The 21,363-nt window shown below is 40.8% G+C and overlaps 1 protein-coding gene across 2 annotated transcripts in view; it reads left to right on the top strand.

Moving 5' to 3' along the window:
* SNTB1 (syntrophin beta 1) overlaps window positions 1-21,363 on the top strand; it is a 59,458-nt gene that overhangs the window by 25,435 nt on the left and 12,660 nt on the right. For both annotated transcript variants that reach the window (XM_026842281.1, XM_026842280.1), the window contains exon 4: window positions 19,393-19,532. In XM_026842281.1, the coding sequence (XP_026698082.1) occupies window positions 19,393-19,532 (140 nt within the window). The remainder of the gene's footprint in view (window positions 1-19,392; window positions 19,533-21,363) is intronic.

The following is a 21,363-nucleotide window of genomic DNA, read 5'->3' as shown; positions in this document are numbered from 1 at the left end:
TTGCAAGAAAGACAGTGAAGCAATTGGAGACAGTGATGCTCTTTGTTTTCAAATGAGATTTAAATGCAACATGAGCCTCTTCTTAATAAAATGCATGTTGTATAAGGAAGCAGAGATCTCTACTGAATCCAGCCCTGCCATCAGTGGGGAGCAGAGGGTGCTCTTTCCAATTATTTTAAGCACTAGAGCACCAAAACAACTGGTTTCATTCTGCCCCAACTTGTTTCTACCTCCTTCCTCTGATGCAGGTAGGTTGTCAGCAGTGGCAAGGTAGAAAAGGAAAGTTTATGTTCTTGCCCAGCTGAGGTGGGCAGAAAGCAGACCAGCATTTTGGTTGGGGAAGGTGTGGAGCTCATCCTGGGCATTTGGAGGTACTGTGGAGTGGTTATCCAGGCTGGGGAGGCTGCTATTAAGTCAATGCTTTGTGGCAAACTCAGCTGAAATGAAGAGCAAGGCAAATGCAGACTGAGCAATGGGAAAGCCCTGAGCATCAATCCCATCAACTGCACTGACCTGAGCAATGCTGTGGACACCTAGCTTGCCCTCCAGCCCCTAGATCCCACTTCAGTTGTACAGGACAAGCAGACTTATTCTTAGATCCCTGGGGCAGACTTACCCCAAGTACACATCTTTGCAATGTGATGGACGCTGAGAAAGACATGTTTTGCAAGAGTTATGCCCTTGCACTGTGTCTTGTTTGCTCATTTGTCGGCATTTTTTTAGTTGTTGGCTGCATGTAAGAAGTTTGAGAGGAAAGGGATTGTCTATCTTAGAAATCCCAGATTTTCCAAACATGAAGTTCCTGTTGAGCTGCGTTTTCTCTGTTTAAAGTCGCTTTGTTCTCATTTGCTGGTTTTGTCCCTTGAAGTTAGAAATCACCTTAAGGAGAATGGAGAGTCCTGTTAGGGGCATGTTGACCTTCAAGCTATGCCTAGCATGAATTCCTCTCATCCCAGTCATTGGGGTTTTTTTTCTAGCACAACAGTACTCCCATTTCAGCTTTTTTATTAGTGGCATGAATAAATAGATTAGAAAGCAGCAGAATAAGCCATAGAAGTTTCCTCTTCTCTCTGTCCTGCAGCCCTTCTCCCCCCAGAACCTCAGCTGATTGCCATTGAGAAAACTCCTGGCAAAAGCTGAGCCATTCCTAGCAAAAATGGCCTAATTTAGAAGAAAACATTTGGGGTTTTCCCTGACTTTTTGCATAGTGTTTCCCCATCCTGCTTGCCCACTCAGCTTGCAATCAGAGGTGTGTTGTCTCTAACCACAAGTGCTTTTAGAACAGATGAGCTGGTTAATGTTTGAGGGGTGTTGCGGAAGAGCAGAGTATTGCTGTTGGTCCAAGAAGAAGCAATATATATGCCTTGTATCCTGTTTTGCCAAACAACTGTTAACAGAGAAAAATAAACAGATTTTCTAAAAATATCTTGAGAAGAAGTTCTCTTTTGGAAAGAGGGATTGACCTTTAGAAGAATAGGAGAGTTTAAAAAAAAAAAAAAAGTGGAGAGGGAAAAGTTATATGCGTTACAGTTTTCAATGTGGCAAGACATTTACTCAGTGCAGACTCTACAAATCCAGTCCAATTTTAATCCTCAACCTCTGTTTATGTAATAGGTTCCTAAGGCTATTAACGCCAGTCTTTTACCTTATTATCGTATCCTGTAAAAATAAAATTATACCCATAATACCATGACAGCCCTTACAAAAATGTGCCATTAGACAATTATATTGCAACACAGCAACTCTGGAGACTGCAGGGAAGTATTTCTCATACAGTCTAATTGTTGTATCAATAGCATTTTCAACACCCTTGGTTACTGAGGAAGAAAGAACATGCTGATGCCATATGTAAAATAGCATATTTTGAAGTACTGATTTCAGGCCCTGATTGTGGCAAGAGTGCTTGAATTATGAGTGAAATCCTCGTAAGAATTGTACTTGAAACAAATCTACGATTGAAAAGGTTTCTTGCTTCGTTCCTTTCTTCTCTCCCACTCTTAAACTAGTGTCTGTTTTATTTTAGTTATTTTAAGATGGAAAATGTTTTGACACTGCAGTTTTATAAAAGAAATAATAGCACAGATAAAAAAAATCCCTTTATTCCCTTCCCCCAGATCCTTCAGCTCTGAGGATTTATTTCTGCCTGCAGAGTTATCCTCTCCGCTTAACTGGACAGTAATTGATAGTGCACATCACGATAATTAGTCTAACAAGTCTCCTAAACACCAAGTCCCACAGCTACCTTTAAGCTCCACATTGTCTTTACTGTAACATAAATAAAAGGTTTAGGAAAGGACTGAAAAAAAAATTGATGGTGAGGGAGCCTCCTTGCCCTCTCCAAGGGGTTTCCTCTTCTCCTTTTTAATGAGGCCCATATTAGTTGTCATTTGTACCTTCCCTGATGAATAGTTTGGAAGAAAAGTTTTCTCTGTGCACAGCAAAATTTGTGCCAAGTTGCTGACCTTTGCTTTTGGTGAGACCTCATTTGAGTCTTGGTCCCAAGCCCAAACATATTGTTGGATCAATCATGTTGATTTTTGGCTCTGATAGTAATGTGCAGCTAATGAGTTGTACGGTGTACACATTAACCTCAGACCCGACAATGCTAATGCCAGACACGTAGCAAAATTGCACTGGGGCTGCAGGAGAGGCATACAGTGCTGGCATCTTAATAGAAGACGACAATTAAAAACAGTAGAGCAGTATCACAGGTTCACTGCTTGTGGGATGTAAGATTTAATCAAAGCAGGAAAAACAAACCATTGTCTGTCTGTTTGGGGAAAAAAAAAATCTCAACACTATAAAGGTGCTTTATGAACTGTGAAATGGAGAGGAAAGCCTGAATGTTTAAACAGTAAGATAATGATTTTACTGCCAAAAGGGAATCTACTTTGGGGAACAGTCATTGAATAACATTAAATTTAACCTTGTCAGAGATTACCATCTAATGATTATCATGGCATTGCAAGGAATTTGGGAGCATTGTTATATTTTTTTGATTAGTAGATACCTTATTTAGCAATACTTAGGCAAAGTTCTTCTGTCCTCACAAGTAAAATTCTTAAAAGCAGTTGCTGAATTACCACAAACATCCAGCATCACTGGTTTTGAAAGCAGCTGTTTCTGATCACTTCCACGAGTAACACTTCACTTGAAGGGCCAGATTTTGATCTCATTTTGCAATTGTAAATCTAGGAAGAGACAGTATTTTGCTTATCATCCCCATGGAGAGATGCACAAAAATCCCAACATGTACAATATCCTTCTCCTATCTGTTTTTCTCACTTGAAGGATGAGGAAAGGAATGTAGAGTTGCACAATGACTACATAAGAAATCAACATTTCCCCCTTTAATGTAAACCCTGAAAACTAACTGCAGGGCACAGAGAAATAGAGACAGAATAAATGTGATTTCTACAGTTCACAGGGTTTTATGTCCTCCTCTTTATGCAATGAAAGCTGATCAATAAGGTTGAAGGACCGTTACTGCTTCAAACAGAAAATCTAGAGAAATCAAATGGAAAACCCCAAAGTACATAGACATGCAATCTTTGGTGTTTACATTAGACTTTGGATGCAAGATAGGAAAAAAAAACCTGAAAGGGACAGGGTGAGAAAGGCGGTCAGTGGATAGGAGAATCCAAACCAGGACCTTCTGGAGGAGCAAAATTCTCTAGATGTGTGAGAAACTGCCCCATCCTTACGTGGTTACTGGTAGAGTTCCTCATACATGCAGCATTACCAATGCCTGGAGAGGGTGGACATGAAAGAAGTGAAGTGGCCTCACACTCACAGAAGGCACTGGGGACTTACCCTGTCAGACATACCATAGAGGTAGAGAAGCTAGGTACTGTTTAATCACACCTGACCTTATGGCAGAACCTCCTGGAATGACATTGGATTTTCTCCAGCACTAGCATCCTTGGAAAACTCTGCAGTCCATTTTAGAGCTGCTCTTGCTGAAATGTCCTGTGGAGTCACATTTTTTTTTCTGGTCTAATAGTGACTTTAATTGTTTTTCTCCTCTAACAGCTTAGTCTTTTTTCAGAAAAGTTGGACAGTAGCAGTAGAATCACAGGTATAACAGGCTATAGAAGTTAAACCTATTGGAGTTAGGGATCAGAAGAATCAGAAGAAATTGCTAAAAAGTGGTAGCACTTAAATGGTACACTGTTATGAAGAGTGATCCTTCCTGTCAGCAACTCCAGCAACTTCAGCAAAAGCACACAGGTTCTTACCAGCTCCGACTGCAAGACTGTTGAGAACCATCTCAAAGGATCTAGATGGATGATACCCTGGAACATCTCTTTTAAGTACAGGGATTTCCACAATGCTCCTGTTTGCAATACCTTCAGCTTCTTTGTCTCTTCTGGTTGCCTTTGCCTTGCTAACATCTGCCCATAGTTTTGGGTATGCAGTTTTAAACCCCTGTTCTGAAATTTTAGGTGGGAGAATATTAATGTATTCTTTAACCCTATGATTCAGGGATCCCAATAACATAGCAATAATAAGCATTTTTAAAGTGGAATGAACACTTGTGTGTTTAAAACACAAGTTTTAACATATTTCCTCCCTGTAGGGCCCTGCATAAAGCCTCACGGGATGAGCCCAGAGACAACACCATAAAACACTTCTTTTCATAGTAATGTACAAACTTTTCACTCCACAAACAAATAGATAAGCTTCTATTTCCATAGCAGGCTTCTCCAAGAGAACTTTTTAGAGCCATTTCCATAAACATCACTGACATTTCCACTATGAAGCATACAAGAGCAGCTATACCCGTACTACACATCGGCAGCCTACTCTGGCCAATGTCTGCAACTATTTTCAGCACAAGATCAACAAATGAATGTTTGCACAGCAGCATCTGCTCAGCAGAAATGTATAAATAAAAAAAAGCCCCAACAATAACATGATGTGTTCACACAGTTTCAGGAATCTTCACTGTGGCTAACAGTCATCAGTGTTCAGTGATTAAAACCAAGGTGCTTCCTTCCAGCAGCTGTTACTGTATGAGCACCTGAAACTCAGGGAATCCAAATAACATCTGAGAAAACCTTTGGTAAGTCCATTTGTCTTCAACAGCAATGTCACTATGTTGGGAGCAGCAGGTCCAAACCCCCACATAGAGTGTCCTGATGTGCACCCAAAGAAACAGCCACTTTGGCTCCAGAGCCCCTTTTCATATCTTGATTATTGAACAGATACAACTGTACAAGCCAGTATGCCCTTCCAAAGGAGCTGCGTGGGGTAGTGTGAGAACCTTTTATGTGACCTTTTTGTTTTGAGGCTCCCTTCTTTTGTGGTTTTGGGGAAAGTTGGTTATTGAAGACAAGCTGACTTAACTATTGGGTTCTTGCTTTGTTGTTGCAAGAGTTTGAAATGAGGAATAACGCAGCACTGATTCTGGTAGTGATTGCTGTGATTAATAACATAATATTAATAATTATTTTAGTATAAGAGGGCCTAGGGACTAGCCAAACCTGGAATGCCATGGTGCGAGATTGCAGCACATACGTACCAATAGGATCAGACCCTCTTCCAGTCTCTTAACCACCTGAGTAGGCAAGGTAGAGGAACGAGGAAACATGGAACCACACATCAGACACATCTCTGCTGTGGTTCTTGTTCCTGTGGGAACTGGGAGATGAAACTGAGCTACGGGAGCCTACGGGAAGGTGACAGTGGAAGGAGCAGCCCACTGATGCACTGCAGAGACCTTTGGGTGCAGACAGGTGTACAGATTGTTGAGTGGGCTGAAAGGTGTTGAAAAATCCCCTGTTGGCAAGAATAAGACCAGCCTTCTCTGAACCGTTCATAACCCTGTAAGATTAATTCTTCACAGCTGCAAGGATACCTCAAAGAGAGGATTTTAGCTTCTCTGTCTTTTTTCACTTAAGATTGGACAGAGGGGCTGTTTGCACTCATCAAAGGTCATGTACATCATCAGTTTCCATTAGCCTGGACACTGTCAGGTAAAACCTTAGTCTCTAGCCCCTTCACATAACTTGAAACAGCTGCTTGGATATTTGCAGGCACAAGCAGAAGGAATGAGCTGTGGTTATAGGATTGCATTCAAGTGAGTGAACAGTTCTGTAAAACAGTTATGAGGCGCCAGCCACTGACTGATAATGGTTATGCACCTGTAGCCCAGTGTGGACCTGCAGAGGGGTTCAGAGTTTTGGAAGCAGCAGCATTGCAGGCTGCTCTACTAAAAAATGAGATGTAAGAATATCAATCTCAGAGGTAACACAGATAGATCACAGGCTGCTTTTCTACTAGAAAAGCAAATAGCCACTATGTTGCCTTGTGTCTGCACGAGAGGTTATCAGTTTAGTACCCAGGATTCAGCAGCAGTAAAGGTTATGTGCACATGCAGATCACGGCAAAGGAAATGTGCTCCAGATCTTCTCTCCTTCCCTCTTTTATCACTCTGCAGTTCTCCTCTGACATTCCCCATCACTGATTGTCCCTTCCTCTGATTTTATCTGGGTTATCTGAGGTTGCATGTTGTCTGAGGACATGCTTTTGAATAAATAGTACTTTTAAAGGGGTGTTGGTTATATGCATGAAAATGTGGCAATAGCTAGCCTGATTTCCATCTGGCATAATTTAGGAGTAAATCCATTGACGTCAGTAGAATTGAATATATATAAATATAATTGAAGTCAGGTCCTATGTTTTTAAGGTTAAGCCTAGAAAACACTGTAACTTACTCTCCCCCCTCTCTTTTCTCTTTCAAGCCCTGCCACAAATACGAGTCTTAATTGGAATTTAATCTATTTCTGCCCAGTTTAATCAAAGATCTGTCAGTAAAGAATTCTATGAGATTTAGAGTTGAAGCCCTGCTGATTCCCTACCTATCTTTAGAAAAATCTCACTGGCTGCTGGTTCTGAAAAATATCATCAGCAGTTGTTCTTTTTTCCCTTGGTCAGTTATATCAAGCAGCGTATCTGGAGCTATGTTTAGTTCTGAGCACAAACATGAGGCAGAAATGGAAGCTTTTTGGCAAGCAAAGAACATGATTTTCAGCTCGTTCTCACAAAATGGTGTTAATTAATAGATTGTTTTCTGACAAATAGTTAATTGTGCCTGACTGTTTTCCATATGGCTAAGGAAATAAAAAAGCCAGTGAGGACATGGTATTTAAAAATCCAGAAATTTCGATATGAAACCACTGGTATGAGATCCAATCGCATTTGCTATACTTCTAAAGTAGGTTATAGGAATATTTGTATATGACAGTGTTACTGAAGTACATGGTTTTCAATTTTCTTTTTGTAGTTTTGTACTAGCGTTACTCAACTGAGTTACTTAAGATTTATTTTATACCAGTATATGTAAGATGTTTAAACCAGTACAAACTGCAAAAGAGATTTCAATGAAAAGACAAATATTTATCTTTATAGTACAAATAAAACTAGAGGAAATAATTTGTAAAATTTCCCAGTGACTTCAGTGCAAATGCATGTCTACTATCAAGTGTAAATTAAGTGTAGTCACTTTGATAATAATCATACATGTTTGTCCTCGGGTTTTTTCATTTTCTTGTAGCTGCAGAAGTAATAGCAGTTCTATTATGTTCGTGTTACCCTCAGCCAGTTCTTACTGTAAATGGCTGGCACTTACTGGCTGTGGTGATTTATTAGCCCACAGCAGGGAAACGTCTTCCATTGATGAAATCAGTTGGTTCATGAGATCGTATATCTCTCATGCCAAAAATAATTTCTCTTTGGATATGTGATGTGTTTGTTAAGAAATGTCTAATGCCATTACCAGGAAATTCTTTATTTTGTTCAATTATGTATTTCAGGGATAATTCCTAAATCTTAAACCTTAGTTTCCCATCCTGGTCCCAGGGAGATAACCTGTTTATCTGTTTATACTAGCTTTGGAAATTAACTTTATTCGTCCCAAGATTTTCTTCTAAAGGAATGTTCAGTACTCAGTAGAATTGTCCTATGTGTAGTTAAATGCTGTGATTACTGCAAAAAATATGAAACACTGAGAATTAGAACCAGATAAAGAGCATTAGCTTTCAAAATGACATAGCTTATAGCATGTAATTTGTTGATATTTGTAGGATTTGGGTCTGTAGATTGATGGCCCTAATTGTGTATCTTTTAGTAATCTAGATGAAATAACATGGCACAGCTCTAAATCCATTTGTCCTGTGTGGCTAATTTAAAGCTCAGCATAGATAACTGCCAAGTAGAAGGTTCTTTATGTTTGTCTTCCTCATATGGCTCTGCTGAATATTCATAGGTTCTATTAACACATGCCCTTCAATATTTGCTATGTTTTTGTCATAGATAGTAGATTAATTAAAAGAGCTGTTTCCATAAACCCCTGGGCTGTGATTTTGTCAGGTCTTGTAATATTAGTATCAGGTCTGGGAAAGTGATGCCTCTTGAGAAGTGACAGCTCACATCCTGACCATAGGTCCAAACCCCATAGCTTGAATACTTTTACTTTAGGGATATTTATTCTACTGCCATCTTCTGAAATAAAGAGGTTTTATGAAAACTGAGCTCTCATTTTTATCATAGGTTTCTAGCCACAGAGAAAAGCTTGAAACTATGGAATGTCATCAAAGCAAAAAGGCTTGATGGATCAGCAAGAATTAAAAATGTATTTTAAATACCAAGCAAACCTCAGACTGATTTTCAAGTCCCATGTGACATCCCCAAGGGAGCTTTAGCTGGCTAGAGCTGGTAATACTGGTTTTCTATTAAAATTGCTTTGTCAGTTATTTGTGCAGTGTTTGGGATGTGTATGCATTTCTTCATGTACCAGATAGGTAGTGGTGACATCTATCCAGCAAATCACATGACCAGTGACAAACTGCAGTTATCTTCTGCTCTGAACTTTCTCATCTGCATTCTTCCTACTTACACATTTCCTCTGTAACCATCACTCTCCTGAAATTACTTCGGCAGGGTTAGAGTAATGACCACCTTAAAAGACATTTAGCTGAAAAAACAAATTTTGAGTTTTCTGTTGGTGTCCCAAGCATGTGCTGATACCTGACAGTATCCTCAGGATCACGGTGGCATGTGCTCTAGCATAGTCAACAATTTCCTAGTGGTGAAACCGGCCAAGGACTGTGGCAGAGTATCTGGGGATCTCTGTCAGGGATGGTGTTACAGAACAGACTAGACAAAGTCAGTCCTTTCCCGAGCAGAGGCTGAATAAGTTGATCTTTCAAGTCACCTTCAGCCCTCTTTCTATGACTCTAAGCATTCACATTTCTGAGCCAGTGATTGACTTAAGTCTTCTTAGAAGGCAGAAAAATTATATTCTCAGCTTTTCAGTGAGGCAGGTGGCACTTTTTGATTAGATCCTCATTGTCATCTTTACCCATTCCTTAGAAAGCTAAGAAATCCCAAATCAAACATAGCTCTCTGAAGCAGCAAAAATTTGAAAATTCAACTCTGTCCTAGTTAAGGACTGAAAGAAAGTGAATTGGCTATTAAGTGGAATAACTGTTCATTTCCTACCAATACTGGCATGCTGGGATCTGCCAGTATTGAGAACCACCATGAAGACCTACTGAATGGTCTCCCATCTCTCCATACTGGTTGCCAAGGTGTAGCAAACTGGAAACCAATTTAGTGGGCAGAGGTCTCTTGGAGCTCATCTGGGTTTCTGGAGGGGAAAAAAAAATCATCCAGCCCATCAGAAAATTTCAGATTTAACAAATTCTAATTAAAATTACATGTTTAAGTTCCTTTTTTTCCCCAGCAAGGAAGCAGGTATATTCCTTGAGTATCTTGAATAGCTTATGGAGGTCTGTCATTGTGCTGGAGGAGATACAGACTTTCTATCCACTTGAAGAAAGATATGGTCTCAAATAATTGAATGGCTTTGAAAATTACAACTAAGTAAATAAATAAATCATTAAAAAGACAAATATAGGAACTTTTTGTGATAGATCTTTACTTAGGCATCTAAATAAGTAGGTTTGGATTCCAAATTGTGCTAATTTTCACCAAACATTTCAGAAACCCATAGCTGCTCCACATTTTTTCAAAATTAAGACAAATTACTAAGGATTCTACTTGAATTTTTGTTTTTTTCAGTAAGGTTTCCAAATATTTCTCAGCATGTGCAAAATTTCAGTTGATGAAGCAAATAGATTTTATTAGTGTTTTTGAAGATAATACTTTTTGGTGCCCGGCATGTAGTGGATTTGCTCATTTGCTTAGGGTCATTAGTTGTATTGCAGTCAATCGGTATTACTAAGTATTGATCAGTAGCACAATACACTGAAACAATACAGTATTCTGGACTGTCCTTGAGACAACATAATAATAATAATGACAAAGAAACATCCATCTTGTTTTCTTTGTATTGCTTCCCTACTATTTTTCCTTCCAGCACTTCTGATTTACAGTGACCCTTGAGTAAAGTAGTAACACCTGTCAGTCTTCAAAACGTACCAGTCATGATGGACCATTATTTCTGAGACTGAATACTAGGAAAGACAATATGATAGAGAAGGACAGAGAACATCTTCTGGGACAGATCTCAGTTGCTATAGTTGTAATGTAGACATTGATAATTACCTGTTCTTCACCAAACAGACACCGTAATAATTTCAAATGCCATTTTACATGTTTGCGCCATCATTAAAATCTGCAAGCTGCTTTCAAACCAAAAGTCCACCTCCAGCATTCATATTTGATTGAGCGCTATTGACATGTTCTTGAGCTGCTGATAGAAATCCATGCACTTTTTACTGAATTGAAAGATTAGATGTATGTATCTTTTGAGGTAATCAGTTTTACTATTCATTTATCCTAATGTGGTACCCACCTGATCGGCTGAAGACAGATTCAGTTGTAAATTATAGACTCTTTACAGACAGTGAGTTGAAACTGTGGTATGTTTACATTGATTCTGCTTCTGTACAATTACCGTTATGCCCTAGTGATGATGATAAACTCCCTAATGAAGCGCTTCAACTTGGCTTGAACAGAAAACTGCTCACAGAAAGCTCTGCCATATAGCAATCTGCAGGGCATAGCAGAGAGTAGTGCTCTTGGTATCCTGGAACATACCTCAGGGAACCTCGTTTTCCCTGCCACTGAGTAACAGTTGCACAGGAGCTGTAGTAGAGCTTCCAAAGTTCCCTGTCTGTTGTCTTGCCTCTAACTCAAAGCTGTTCACAGGTGTGATCCCTTTTCTTCTGTGGCTGACTCTCATGTGAAAAATAGCTCTATGGACTGAAGAGTAAGATACAGGACTATATCATGGTCCTTCTTAGTGTTTCCTAGAGCAAGCCTGGCTTACTGAAGGAAGAGGACTGCTCCATTTTAAAGGGAAGCACAGTGTTTTTCACTCAGCACTAGGATTATTGTGCTTTGAGGTCCAGGGATTATTTCTGAGACAACATGGCTGCTCATCTCTTCCAGAACTGAGCTGTGTCTTAGAAGTACAGTGCTTTCCACCTTTTAATTCTGTGATTTTTATTTAAATATTTATTACACTTCAGGCAGCTGCTGTCACATAGCTTTTCAGTGGTACGTTCATGAGACGTATTTCAGAAAGCAAGTTTGCAGCCACTCTAAATGGCAGTCTGAAGACACCAGACATCTTATAGATAAGCCATGCATGAACACACAACAGAGTCAAAGATGTCTGCTAATAACATTTTCACTTTTATCCTGAGTGTATAGTGTGAGCATGGTGGAAGAGAGAGATTGCTGGGTGAAACAAGTTCTAGTAGGTCAAATACAGTTGTTGACAGGTCATGGAGGTAGGTAGTTGTGATTGCCCCCACTTTTGCAGAGGTTTTTATTTTTGTATAGCAGCTTTGTGCTCACCTCCACTCTTCAGGCTTTCCATTCATTTGTTCAATCAGTATAACTTAATGTTCTTTCCTTCCCTTTTTTTCTCCTTCCCCTGTGCCTCTTTTATAAATAATGCTTAAAACGTGACTTCTTCCAGCACAGGTTTGTTCCCAGTCAAACTGGTTTTGAAGGCTACTTGAACTGTAGGTGTCCACTATCTCTTGATGAGCCTCAGTGGCCAGTGGAGCTGGGCTGTTCTGACCTTCCCCCTTGTCTGACTTGCCTTCTGTCTCTGTCCTTGCGACTTACAGGTTGGACAGGTCTTTCTTGCCACAGCGCTTGAGTGATGAAATGCCCTCTTCCCTGCTCTCTCCTGGCAATTTCTGAGAAGCAATAAAATGAGAAAAGATACCAAAGTGCAGGTTTTTCTACAGAAATCATTTAGCTCAACACTGTATCTTTTCAGGAGTGGACCTTTTCTGTTTGCAAAGACTTCCTGTCATAAATTACCACTACTTCATTTCAGACAGTGCTCTCGTGGTCGGAAAAAGTTGCTATAGAAGAAAATCCGTTTTACTCAGAAAGCAGCAGAATACTTCATAAAACACAATGGAGTTCTTTTCACCTTCTCTAAGATGAAAATCAGTGTCTTCAACAAATGGTGTGGGGCATTTACTATCTCCTGTGCTATCTGCATGTTTTCATCTCCCCTGGAAGATTCCTGACATTACCAGAAAGTTAGAGTCACCTGTCTCACTGCAAATTTGCTTTACTTACGGACCTTCAAATCTCAACTTCATGCATAGCAAAATGATCCTGGGTCATGGTAGGGGTTTCTAAAATAGATTAATTACTATTTTTTAACTTTTTGTGTCCCTTGGAATTGGATTTCTCTGTATTTAGTTAACCAGTTTCTGTGGACCCATAGATCAGGAGAAGAAAGAGAACACATCAGGATTTTAAACTTTTCTCCTGCAGTTGTGTGATATATTTTTACTTAAAGTTATGTTGTCCAGTGAATGAAGTTTACGTGATACTGGGTTTTTCACTCCCTTACATTCCTTATCTTTTGCAAGGAATCTACTGCAAAGGAAATCCAGAGTGTTAAACTCCATCAAGTCAGAAGGATCAGGGACACACATTTTCTGCAGCTCTAAATGGTTTGAGGTATAAGGTAACTACAAATCATCCTGCAAACCCTTAAGCTGCGATAACCATTTTACAAGACTACTGCATTCATTTTGATGCAACATTCCTGCAACACATATTCATGAAAAACTGCACATGTATGGAATAATTATACAACCAACTTTAACTCAGGGGCAACCTAAATGATGACTTTCTCATCCAAATATGAACTACTTTGATTTTTTCCTGTGTTTCATAGACTTATGGAATAATACAGGTTGGAAGGGTGTTCTTGTGCTTCAACCATCCTGCACTAAGCAGAGACAACTGGACCAGCTTGCTTAGGGCTTTGCACAGTCATGTTGTGAGTATCTCAATGGGTGGACATTTCACAGTCTGCTCCAGTGTTTGACCACCATGACATACTGAAAAAGTTTTTCTGAGTGTCAAACCCAGTTTTCCCTTGTTTCTACTTGTGGGTATTGAATCCCATCCTCTTACTGTGCAACTCCAAGAAGAATTTGGCTCCATATTCTCTGTAGCATGGGAGACACGAAGCCCTTCAGGCTTATTTCCCAGGGGCCTAGTCCAAAACCTAAAGAGTTATTAGAAAAACTCCAGTTGACTTCACCAAGCTCTGGAGAAAACCTCCACTACAAAACTGGGTGGGATCAGGAATTGTTCTTTGGCTGTAGGAAAGTCTCAGATCACCTGTCGTTCTTGCGTGGGTGAGTACGGAGGACTGAGGTGTTTCCTCTGAGATTTAGAGGTACTTGGATATAATCAAGAGCTGTTTGAAAACTCCATTAGTCTGTCAGAACATTGTCTTGAACATATTGCCATGCTGATGTGGTTGACTGTGTTACTTTTGACAAAAGTTGGCTTGTATCTTGTCATTTTAAAGGATATTTAGAAGGAGTTCAGACTTTAACAGACCTGTCTTGAGAATGAGTGTCCTGTCCATACTCAGCAGTGCCTGTAACTGTCAGTAATATCCCTGGGCTCTGTTCGAGATAGCGCAAGGGTTGGCTCAGCGTGGTCCCTGCCGTGGTTCCAACCTGACTTGCATGGCTCTGGCTGCATGCTGGCAGCACAACAAAGCGTGTGCCATTGCTCACTCACTGCTCACAGGAGGCAATATTGTGCCCTTTGGGGGATTTCTGTGTTGTACACTGACTGTAATCCAGATCTGATAATGGCACAAGCCACCTTTGAGCTGTCACTGAGGTCAGAGAGAAGAGCAAAACCAGACACAGTGTCATTAGCTTTTTTTTTTTTTCATCCCTAAACAATGTGCACATTATTTCCTCTTTAAAACTAGAAAGTTTAGCAGCAAAACACATCTCATCTGTGCGTAGTGTGGGAGGTGTTGATATGCCCTGCCTACGGCTGTCACTTACACCCACTCCTGCAGTGTAAGTTGCCTGCTGTCAAGTGAGCTCAGAGAAGTACCAGCCTTGCTGCATGTACCGGGGTTTGCCTGATGTATTTCTGCATCACTGCTGTTCACCTTGCAAAAATCCTTTTTGGTCCCAGCTGTTATTTTCAGGAACTGACAAGTAGGTTTCTGTAAATAAATCAAAGCTATCCTGAACATGGACGTAGCCCTTCATCAAAAGATGATGAAAAGGCAAGAAATAGATAGCAGAACATATCCCAGCCTGTGTGGAAGCTGACTCTTGTCAGTACGGAGAGATTTTAACTGAAAGAGAAGGGAAAATAGCAAGAAAAAAGTTTCTGAAAATTCTTTCCTGGTTGGTCCTCCTGTGCTCTGTGTGAGGGGATGGTGTAGCTCCAGGATTTGTGAGGGGGTGATGGAAAAGGCAGTTAAACCACTTACTCAGAGTGTAAACTTGCTACCTTCACAGCAGTTCTCTGAAAGGCCACATTGTAGGTACTTGCTACAGGGGAGTCTGCTGGCAATATATAATTTGTTTACTAAACAGCTAACGTAATTGAAATGTCCCTTTTGAGTTAATGAAAATATAAAACAGCTTTCCAGAGTAGACCGAGGCCTCTAATTTAATTATCTGTGAGCCTCATAGATTAAAAGTATTCTTTCATCCATTCCTGGCAGCCTGAAGGAGATGAGTAACTGAAATTCAAAGAAAAACCTTACGAAAAGGAGACCTGGCAGATGAAAGAGCAAAGGGACAAACCATTTGTAAAAGGATTTATCTTCACTGAGATGCCCATTGTCTTTACAGCAGCTAATTATATGTGAAAACAATTAAAGATTTGGAAGCTGTATACCCATTAAAGGGCCAGGGGTCCCCATCGCCTGCAGGAAGAACAAGCTAGCTCTTTGAAATACTGCTTGCTATGTATCAGTGGAGTTACTCTTGAAGGGTACATTGCAAGCGGTGGCTTTAAGCACATGAGCAGTTGCCAGAAAACCACCAGTAGCGGTTGTACAAGTAGCATTGAGCTTGCTGTGTTGTTGTTTGCAGAGTCAGTCCTTCAGACCACGGATCCAGTCCCAATGCAAGGCCTCGAGTGATGCTGCCCCACCACTGCGAAGGCATCCAAAGCTCAGGCACATCTTTGGTGCAGTGGGGTCTGGTGTATCCTAATGGTGCGTGAGCTGTCTGCTTTGAGCGTTGAAGCATTTTTGCTCTTGTGTTAGCCAGAGGCTGATGTAGCTCCTGAAATACGACAGCTATTCTTGCGCACTTTTGTCCACCTTCACATTGATGTCTGTTCCTGCTGTGTGTGTTAGAGCAGCCCTTGCCACCCAGCAGAGACTCTGGTTTCCATAAGGAAATGCAGAGCATTTAGACTGAGTTTGCAGAGGAAGCCTGTGGCTGAGCAAGACATGAATGCAGGTCTCTTCTGGTGTCATCCGAGGCCCAACCATGATGTTGTTATACAAAAACTTAGGTTTCATCCCTTCCGTACATGAAATATTTTCTGAATTTGGAAAGGTAAACCAGAGAGGTGCATATGGGAAAAAGTGAGGTTTGCAGTTCATGCGGTGAGTTATGTGAGGAGCAAAGAGGTTTACGAGTAGCAAAAAGGATGCTTCACTGCACTTCGGGTTTTTTTTGTTAGAATACATTCTCCCCTTTCAGGTTTGTACTTGAAGACTTTGATCTAGAGGCATAGTGTGTCCAGGAAAGAAAGAAAACAAGTTTCCTTCTGTTATAAACATTTATAACAGTCATTGTTTATAACTTCATTGACTTGAAGTGGGATTTCACCTTGGAATATAAGCAGTTACCCCATCTGAGATGAGCAGAACATGGAGAGAGGGCATTGGTACCTGTTGCTTAGAGTTATCTGAAAAAGTGCCCTGAAGATCAGCTAAAAATTTGCTGATTCATTTTATTGTGGTGGGAGGTTTGAGGAGTACTGTTTTTTCCTATCTGTAGTTCATCTAGATTTGATCTAAAATTTTTGACTTTGAAAAAGGGTTGAGTTTGAAGTTTTTTAGAGTGGGTGGTGATTTTATTTGTCTGCAACACAGTTCACTGCACTTTTTGTACATGTGTTGTGGGAACTGAAGCAAAGAAAAAAGAAAAACTGGAGCAAAAATTGTACATGTGCAAGTGGGAACTGGAGCAAAGAAACTATTCCAAGTGCCAGAATTCTGCAAAATTCTGGCTAAGAAGCTGGCCCTAACCATCGTCTGAAATGGTGCCTTTAAAATGTATCTCAAATGATACTTAAATTTACAGAAGTATTTCTTGTTATCTTTATATGTCAGATTTTAAAACCTTTAAAACTTGAACAAATCCTTCACTTAACTGCCTTTAAGCAGCATGTTTTTTGCTTTTATTTTGTAATTTGCTATTATACTCATGCTTGGTATGACACTTGCTTGATCTGGATTAATTTCCCATGCTGATTTGTTCTGAATGTGCCCCGTAGGCTAATGGTATATTTGCAGCCTCTCTTCTTCCTTTGTAGAATTTGCTATTACCATTTACGGGACAGCATGTTCTCTTTGACACTTTCCAGAAGTGCCAGCTGCCTGTTGAACAGCACGGCATCAGCTGTTAAAGCCTGATCCAAGCCCCAGCGAAATCAGGGAACAGTAATGCAAGGTTTTTAAGGAAAGGCAGTATCTTTTATTAGATCAGCTGTTACAGTTGGAAAAAGCCAGATGAGCTTTCAGGCGCACAAATCCTTCTTCAGGTCTGAAATAGCAGCAGTATTGCTTACACCAGCATTCCTTAACAGTGAGACAGCTATGGTCCCAGCAAGGTTTAAAAAATGTGTTTAAGTGTGTATGGCAATGGCCCTTCTTACTGGGGAGGGCCTTCTAGCAAGCATCATTCTCCCCTCTCCCCTTCCCAGTATACACCCTGCAAATAGGGGATACATCCTACAAGGAGGGGCAGTAGAAGGTCACTTACTCTTGAGAAAAAGCCTTCAATACCGTATGACCGAGCCGCATCTTCTCCATACTCGCCCTGCTGTTGTGAAGAACTGGGGCAAAGCCGTGGGCTTCACTGTGCAGGTGGTAACCACAGGATATGTGCTGGAAATTGTGGCTCCTAATGTTTATGTCTGTCCAGCAAATAGTTGTGGGACCAGCTGGCATAATGAATCTTACTCCTTTTCCTGTGGTTGCTTTGCAGGGAACAGTGTTCCCCAAAGTTTCTGGAGTCACAGCTGACTGACTAGACACCTAATAGCAAAACTTGTGTTTGAAAATGCTACACAGGCAGGATGGTTCTGCAGAAAAGCTGTGAGCAGTTTCCCATAGTCTTTGGATTGCTTGTAGTCAAGGAATTGAAAAATAAGAAGTAACAGCCCAGCACGCTGCCTGTTTACTCCAGATTATGGATCTGAACATCCTGCAAATTTTTCATCATATGAGAGATTTCATATTTATCTTCCCTTTTCTTTTCTGGATATCTTCAAAAGTATGTACTAAAATCTTTATAGTTAAAGAAGACAGACAAGTGCTCAAAAATTGTGTTAATAATAACTGTAACATTTATTAAATGTGAACATTAACTGTAACATTTCTGTATTCCCATACTAGGAACTGGGGTGATAACTGTAGTTAATAACTGTGGTATTAAGAAGCTGAGGATGCTTTTTGCTCATGTGAATATTTCCATGGTACATGGCCTGCGAGAACTCTGGATTTTGCATTCTTTCTGGAGTGTATTAATAGACGTGTTAATTATATGGCTTCTCTATTCAGCCCTATTTCAAAATAAAAGGTTATATTTCAAGAAACTGTCACCACAATAAAATTATAAATAAGTACTGATGCTTCTAAAGAAATTAGAAGGATAAACCGTTCATGACTTTAAGCTGATTAACACACAGACATGAACAACTGTTTCAAATGTGGTTTTCCATCTGAATCCATCACTTAAGGCACATTGTACTTAAGGATGTGAATCACCATTCCTGGCTGGGCCACTCCCAGCCTGGCCAACCTTTGATTGATCCCTTTTATATGTTTCTCCAGCTAATGATGTGCCCCCTGACACATGTCCATGGCAAGCAGACTGGCATCAACCATAAAACAGCATAGACAACTGCTTCTCTTTCCCAGAGAAGGTTTTAATGGAGGAGTGATGTAGACAACCGGATTCTCTGGTGAATTTTGAAATTTGTTTAAATCCTTTTAATACCCAGCTGAGATGTTTGGGTTTGAAATCATGGCTGTGAGTGTTACTGTATAACAGGGTTTCCTTTTCTTCGTGTGCACCAAAAGGAAAATTATGAATTTGTCTGTGAAAGACAGGAACTTCATTCTTACTTGAAACTAAGACCTTTCCATATTGCCATCACATTTAAGACACTTCTCTGCTGCCAGAGTAGAAGTAAAAACCAGGATGATCCCCATAACAGTAATTATGTAGCCCTGTGGACTACCACATGTCTAGTCTTCAAAATACAATTCCACATCTGGATTCTGCAGCCAGTAAAGGGCTCTGATCTTTAGACATCTTCTACAGATGGTTTGAAATGTGGATGCAGATCCATCACTGAGTCAGTGCTTCAGATCAACCCAATGTTTAGGTTGGATCTCTTTATAAACTGGCACTTGTAAAACTGGAAGAACAGTGTGAAGGAAGAAGAAACTATGAAAATGTGAACTGCTGAGGAAAAAAGCATCTGCTCCCAAACCACTGTTTCCTACTACCCAGGTTAATATGCCAGATACACATGAATGGTGCACATTACAAATAGACATTTAAGGTCTTTTCCTGCATACTGCAGCTAAATAGCAGCCAGCTCTGTCTCGGTGTTCTTCAACTACTGAATGGAGTAGCCTGTAGTAAGGGAAGGCTGCAGAGAGGGCTAGAAATGGCAGTGCTAATGAGAGCAGCAGATGTCATTGCACTTTATTTCATTTCTGCTGCAGCTGGTTATAAATTCATGTGGGAGATGTCAAAAAGCCAAAGAAATAAAAGTCTTTTGTTCATTTTCTCACCTAGGACTCGACTTTGATGGTAGCTTTGTCTCTTGTTTCACTGAGGCTTTGCTCTTTTTCAGGTGCCAGGAGACAACGAGAAGCACTGGAAGCCAGTGTTAGTGGTCTTGACAGAGAAAGACCTCTTAATATATGAGAGCATGCCACGGATGAAGGAAGCTTGGTTCAGCCCTTTGCATACCTACCCCTTGCTAGCCACCAGGTACTTGTGCTTTTTTATTACAACCGCTTCAAGAGCAGTGGGAACAGCTGAGACAACTAGGAACAGGTATAGCTGGGGCACAGCTATATATCACACTTGAAATGTTGTGGTTTGAGAGGCAGATTCTTCTTCAGTGGGCTGATGTGCTCAGCTTAACTCCTCTCTTCTGTTTCAAGTTCTCGCTGGGGCTGATGGCCAGAAGCACACCAGAAGGATTATGGATGTGGCCATTTGGCCTGGATCCAGAGGCAGGAGTGCTGAAAAAGCTGAGAGCTTGATCTCCTGAGATTTCTTTCTCAGTGTGCAGACCTGAGGGCTTGGCAGAAGCACTCAGATTTTCAGCTGCTCCTCCAGGCTGAAGAAAGTAAAATTGTTGCCCTGAGTTGCACGTGCTGGTGTGGCAGTTCTGTACCACCAGTTTGGGGCTTCTGGAGCATTGCACATGTGATGGAGACAATCTTAGCACGGCTCTGTTCCTGCTCTAGCAGATGAATTTCTGGCTTTTTTAGATTAAAATGGTGAGCTTGGAAGACATATTCTTGAATCTAGGTTGGAAATAATAATCTGCATTATTTTGAAGGTATCCATTCAGAGAGCTTTCCTGTGGTTGTCTTTAGGCAGTGGAAACTGCTTCTTGTTGTGAATCTTAATCACATTTCTCTGCCAGTATGGTCAAAGGGCTTGAGAAAGAGCTGCTGTTCCATTGTTTTGGCCTTGCTACAGGCTTCTATTATACTATTTTCAATGAGTTCTCATTCAGAAGGGCTGGTTGCACATGGCCAAAAGCAGTGAGTTTCTTACTGCACTCTTGTTAGTTAATTTTTGTTCTCAGTGTCTTAGTTCTCTCCCCAGATGAACTGAGGCTTTGCTGCTAAATCATTATATAAAATTGAACTCAGTGAATTACACTGATGGTTGTTTTGTCCCAGTCTACCTACTCGTGATGGAGCTTTCAGAATTCCTGGGAAGCCAGCTTCTGACTCACCCCTTGTTACTGTAACGTGAGGGGAGAGCCCCAAGCGTTGCAGCTTGCAGCCTGATGCATCATGTGGCAGTGAAGGTTGACAATTCCAGGTGACAATTCCCAATGAAAACTGGGCAAAGTGTTGGAGCCGGAGGCTGGATCCGGTTGTCTCACTAAGCCTTAGAGTTTGTGAAGCAAGAGTACCCCAGCAGAAGGTTATACTGCTTTGTGGTGTCATCTGTACACGCAACCAAGTCCTCCTCCTTAAAGTGAATGGAGATCCTGCAGCACACCCTGCCCCTTCCTGCCCACACATCATCACGTGTAAAGGTACCCCTTTGGTGGGCATCACCAGCGCCCATCCTCAGTGACCACTGATTTATGGCAGCAAACAATGTAAGTCCTCATCTTGGAGGGCCTGTTACTTAATGACTTTTACTTAGGAGTTCAGATTTTATAGCAGACCAGCTTGCTTTGAATGGGGATGGTCACGTCCCTGTCAGATAGGATTCCCATGTGAATGGAGGCACTGAGAAGTTGCTCAGCACAAGTGTCAGGCTGCCGAAGGGTCTTTACAGATTGCTAAAATGGTCTGTAAAGAAAGACAAGAGGCAGTTTGGAAAGGATGAGTGCAAAGTTCAGTGCTAGGGAATAATCAGCTGTGGTTGTTTGGCATGGAAAATGAACAAGGAAGTAGTTGCTCTGTCAGGAAGCATCTGGGAAGTGCGACAAAATTGCTTAAGTCTATGGTGTTATGTTTTTGAGAGGGGAAAATAAAGACAATCATCTTGCATTATAGCAGAAGTGTTGTATGTTGCCAGATGTAGTAATTATACCTAACTACAGAGCGTGAGTAAAGCCTCAGGT

The sequence above is a fragment of the Athene cunicularia genome (assembly GCF_003259725.1).
Source record: "Athene cunicularia isolate RWA chromosome 2 unlocalized genomic scaffold, athCun1 chr2_part1, whole genome shotgun sequence".
NCBI classification, from domain to species: domain Eukaryota; kingdom Metazoa; phylum Chordata; class Aves; order Strigiformes; family Strigidae; genus Athene; species Athene cunicularia.
Note: the sequence above shows the minus strand (reverse complement) of the source record. Positions and strands in the feature narration are given on the sequence as shown.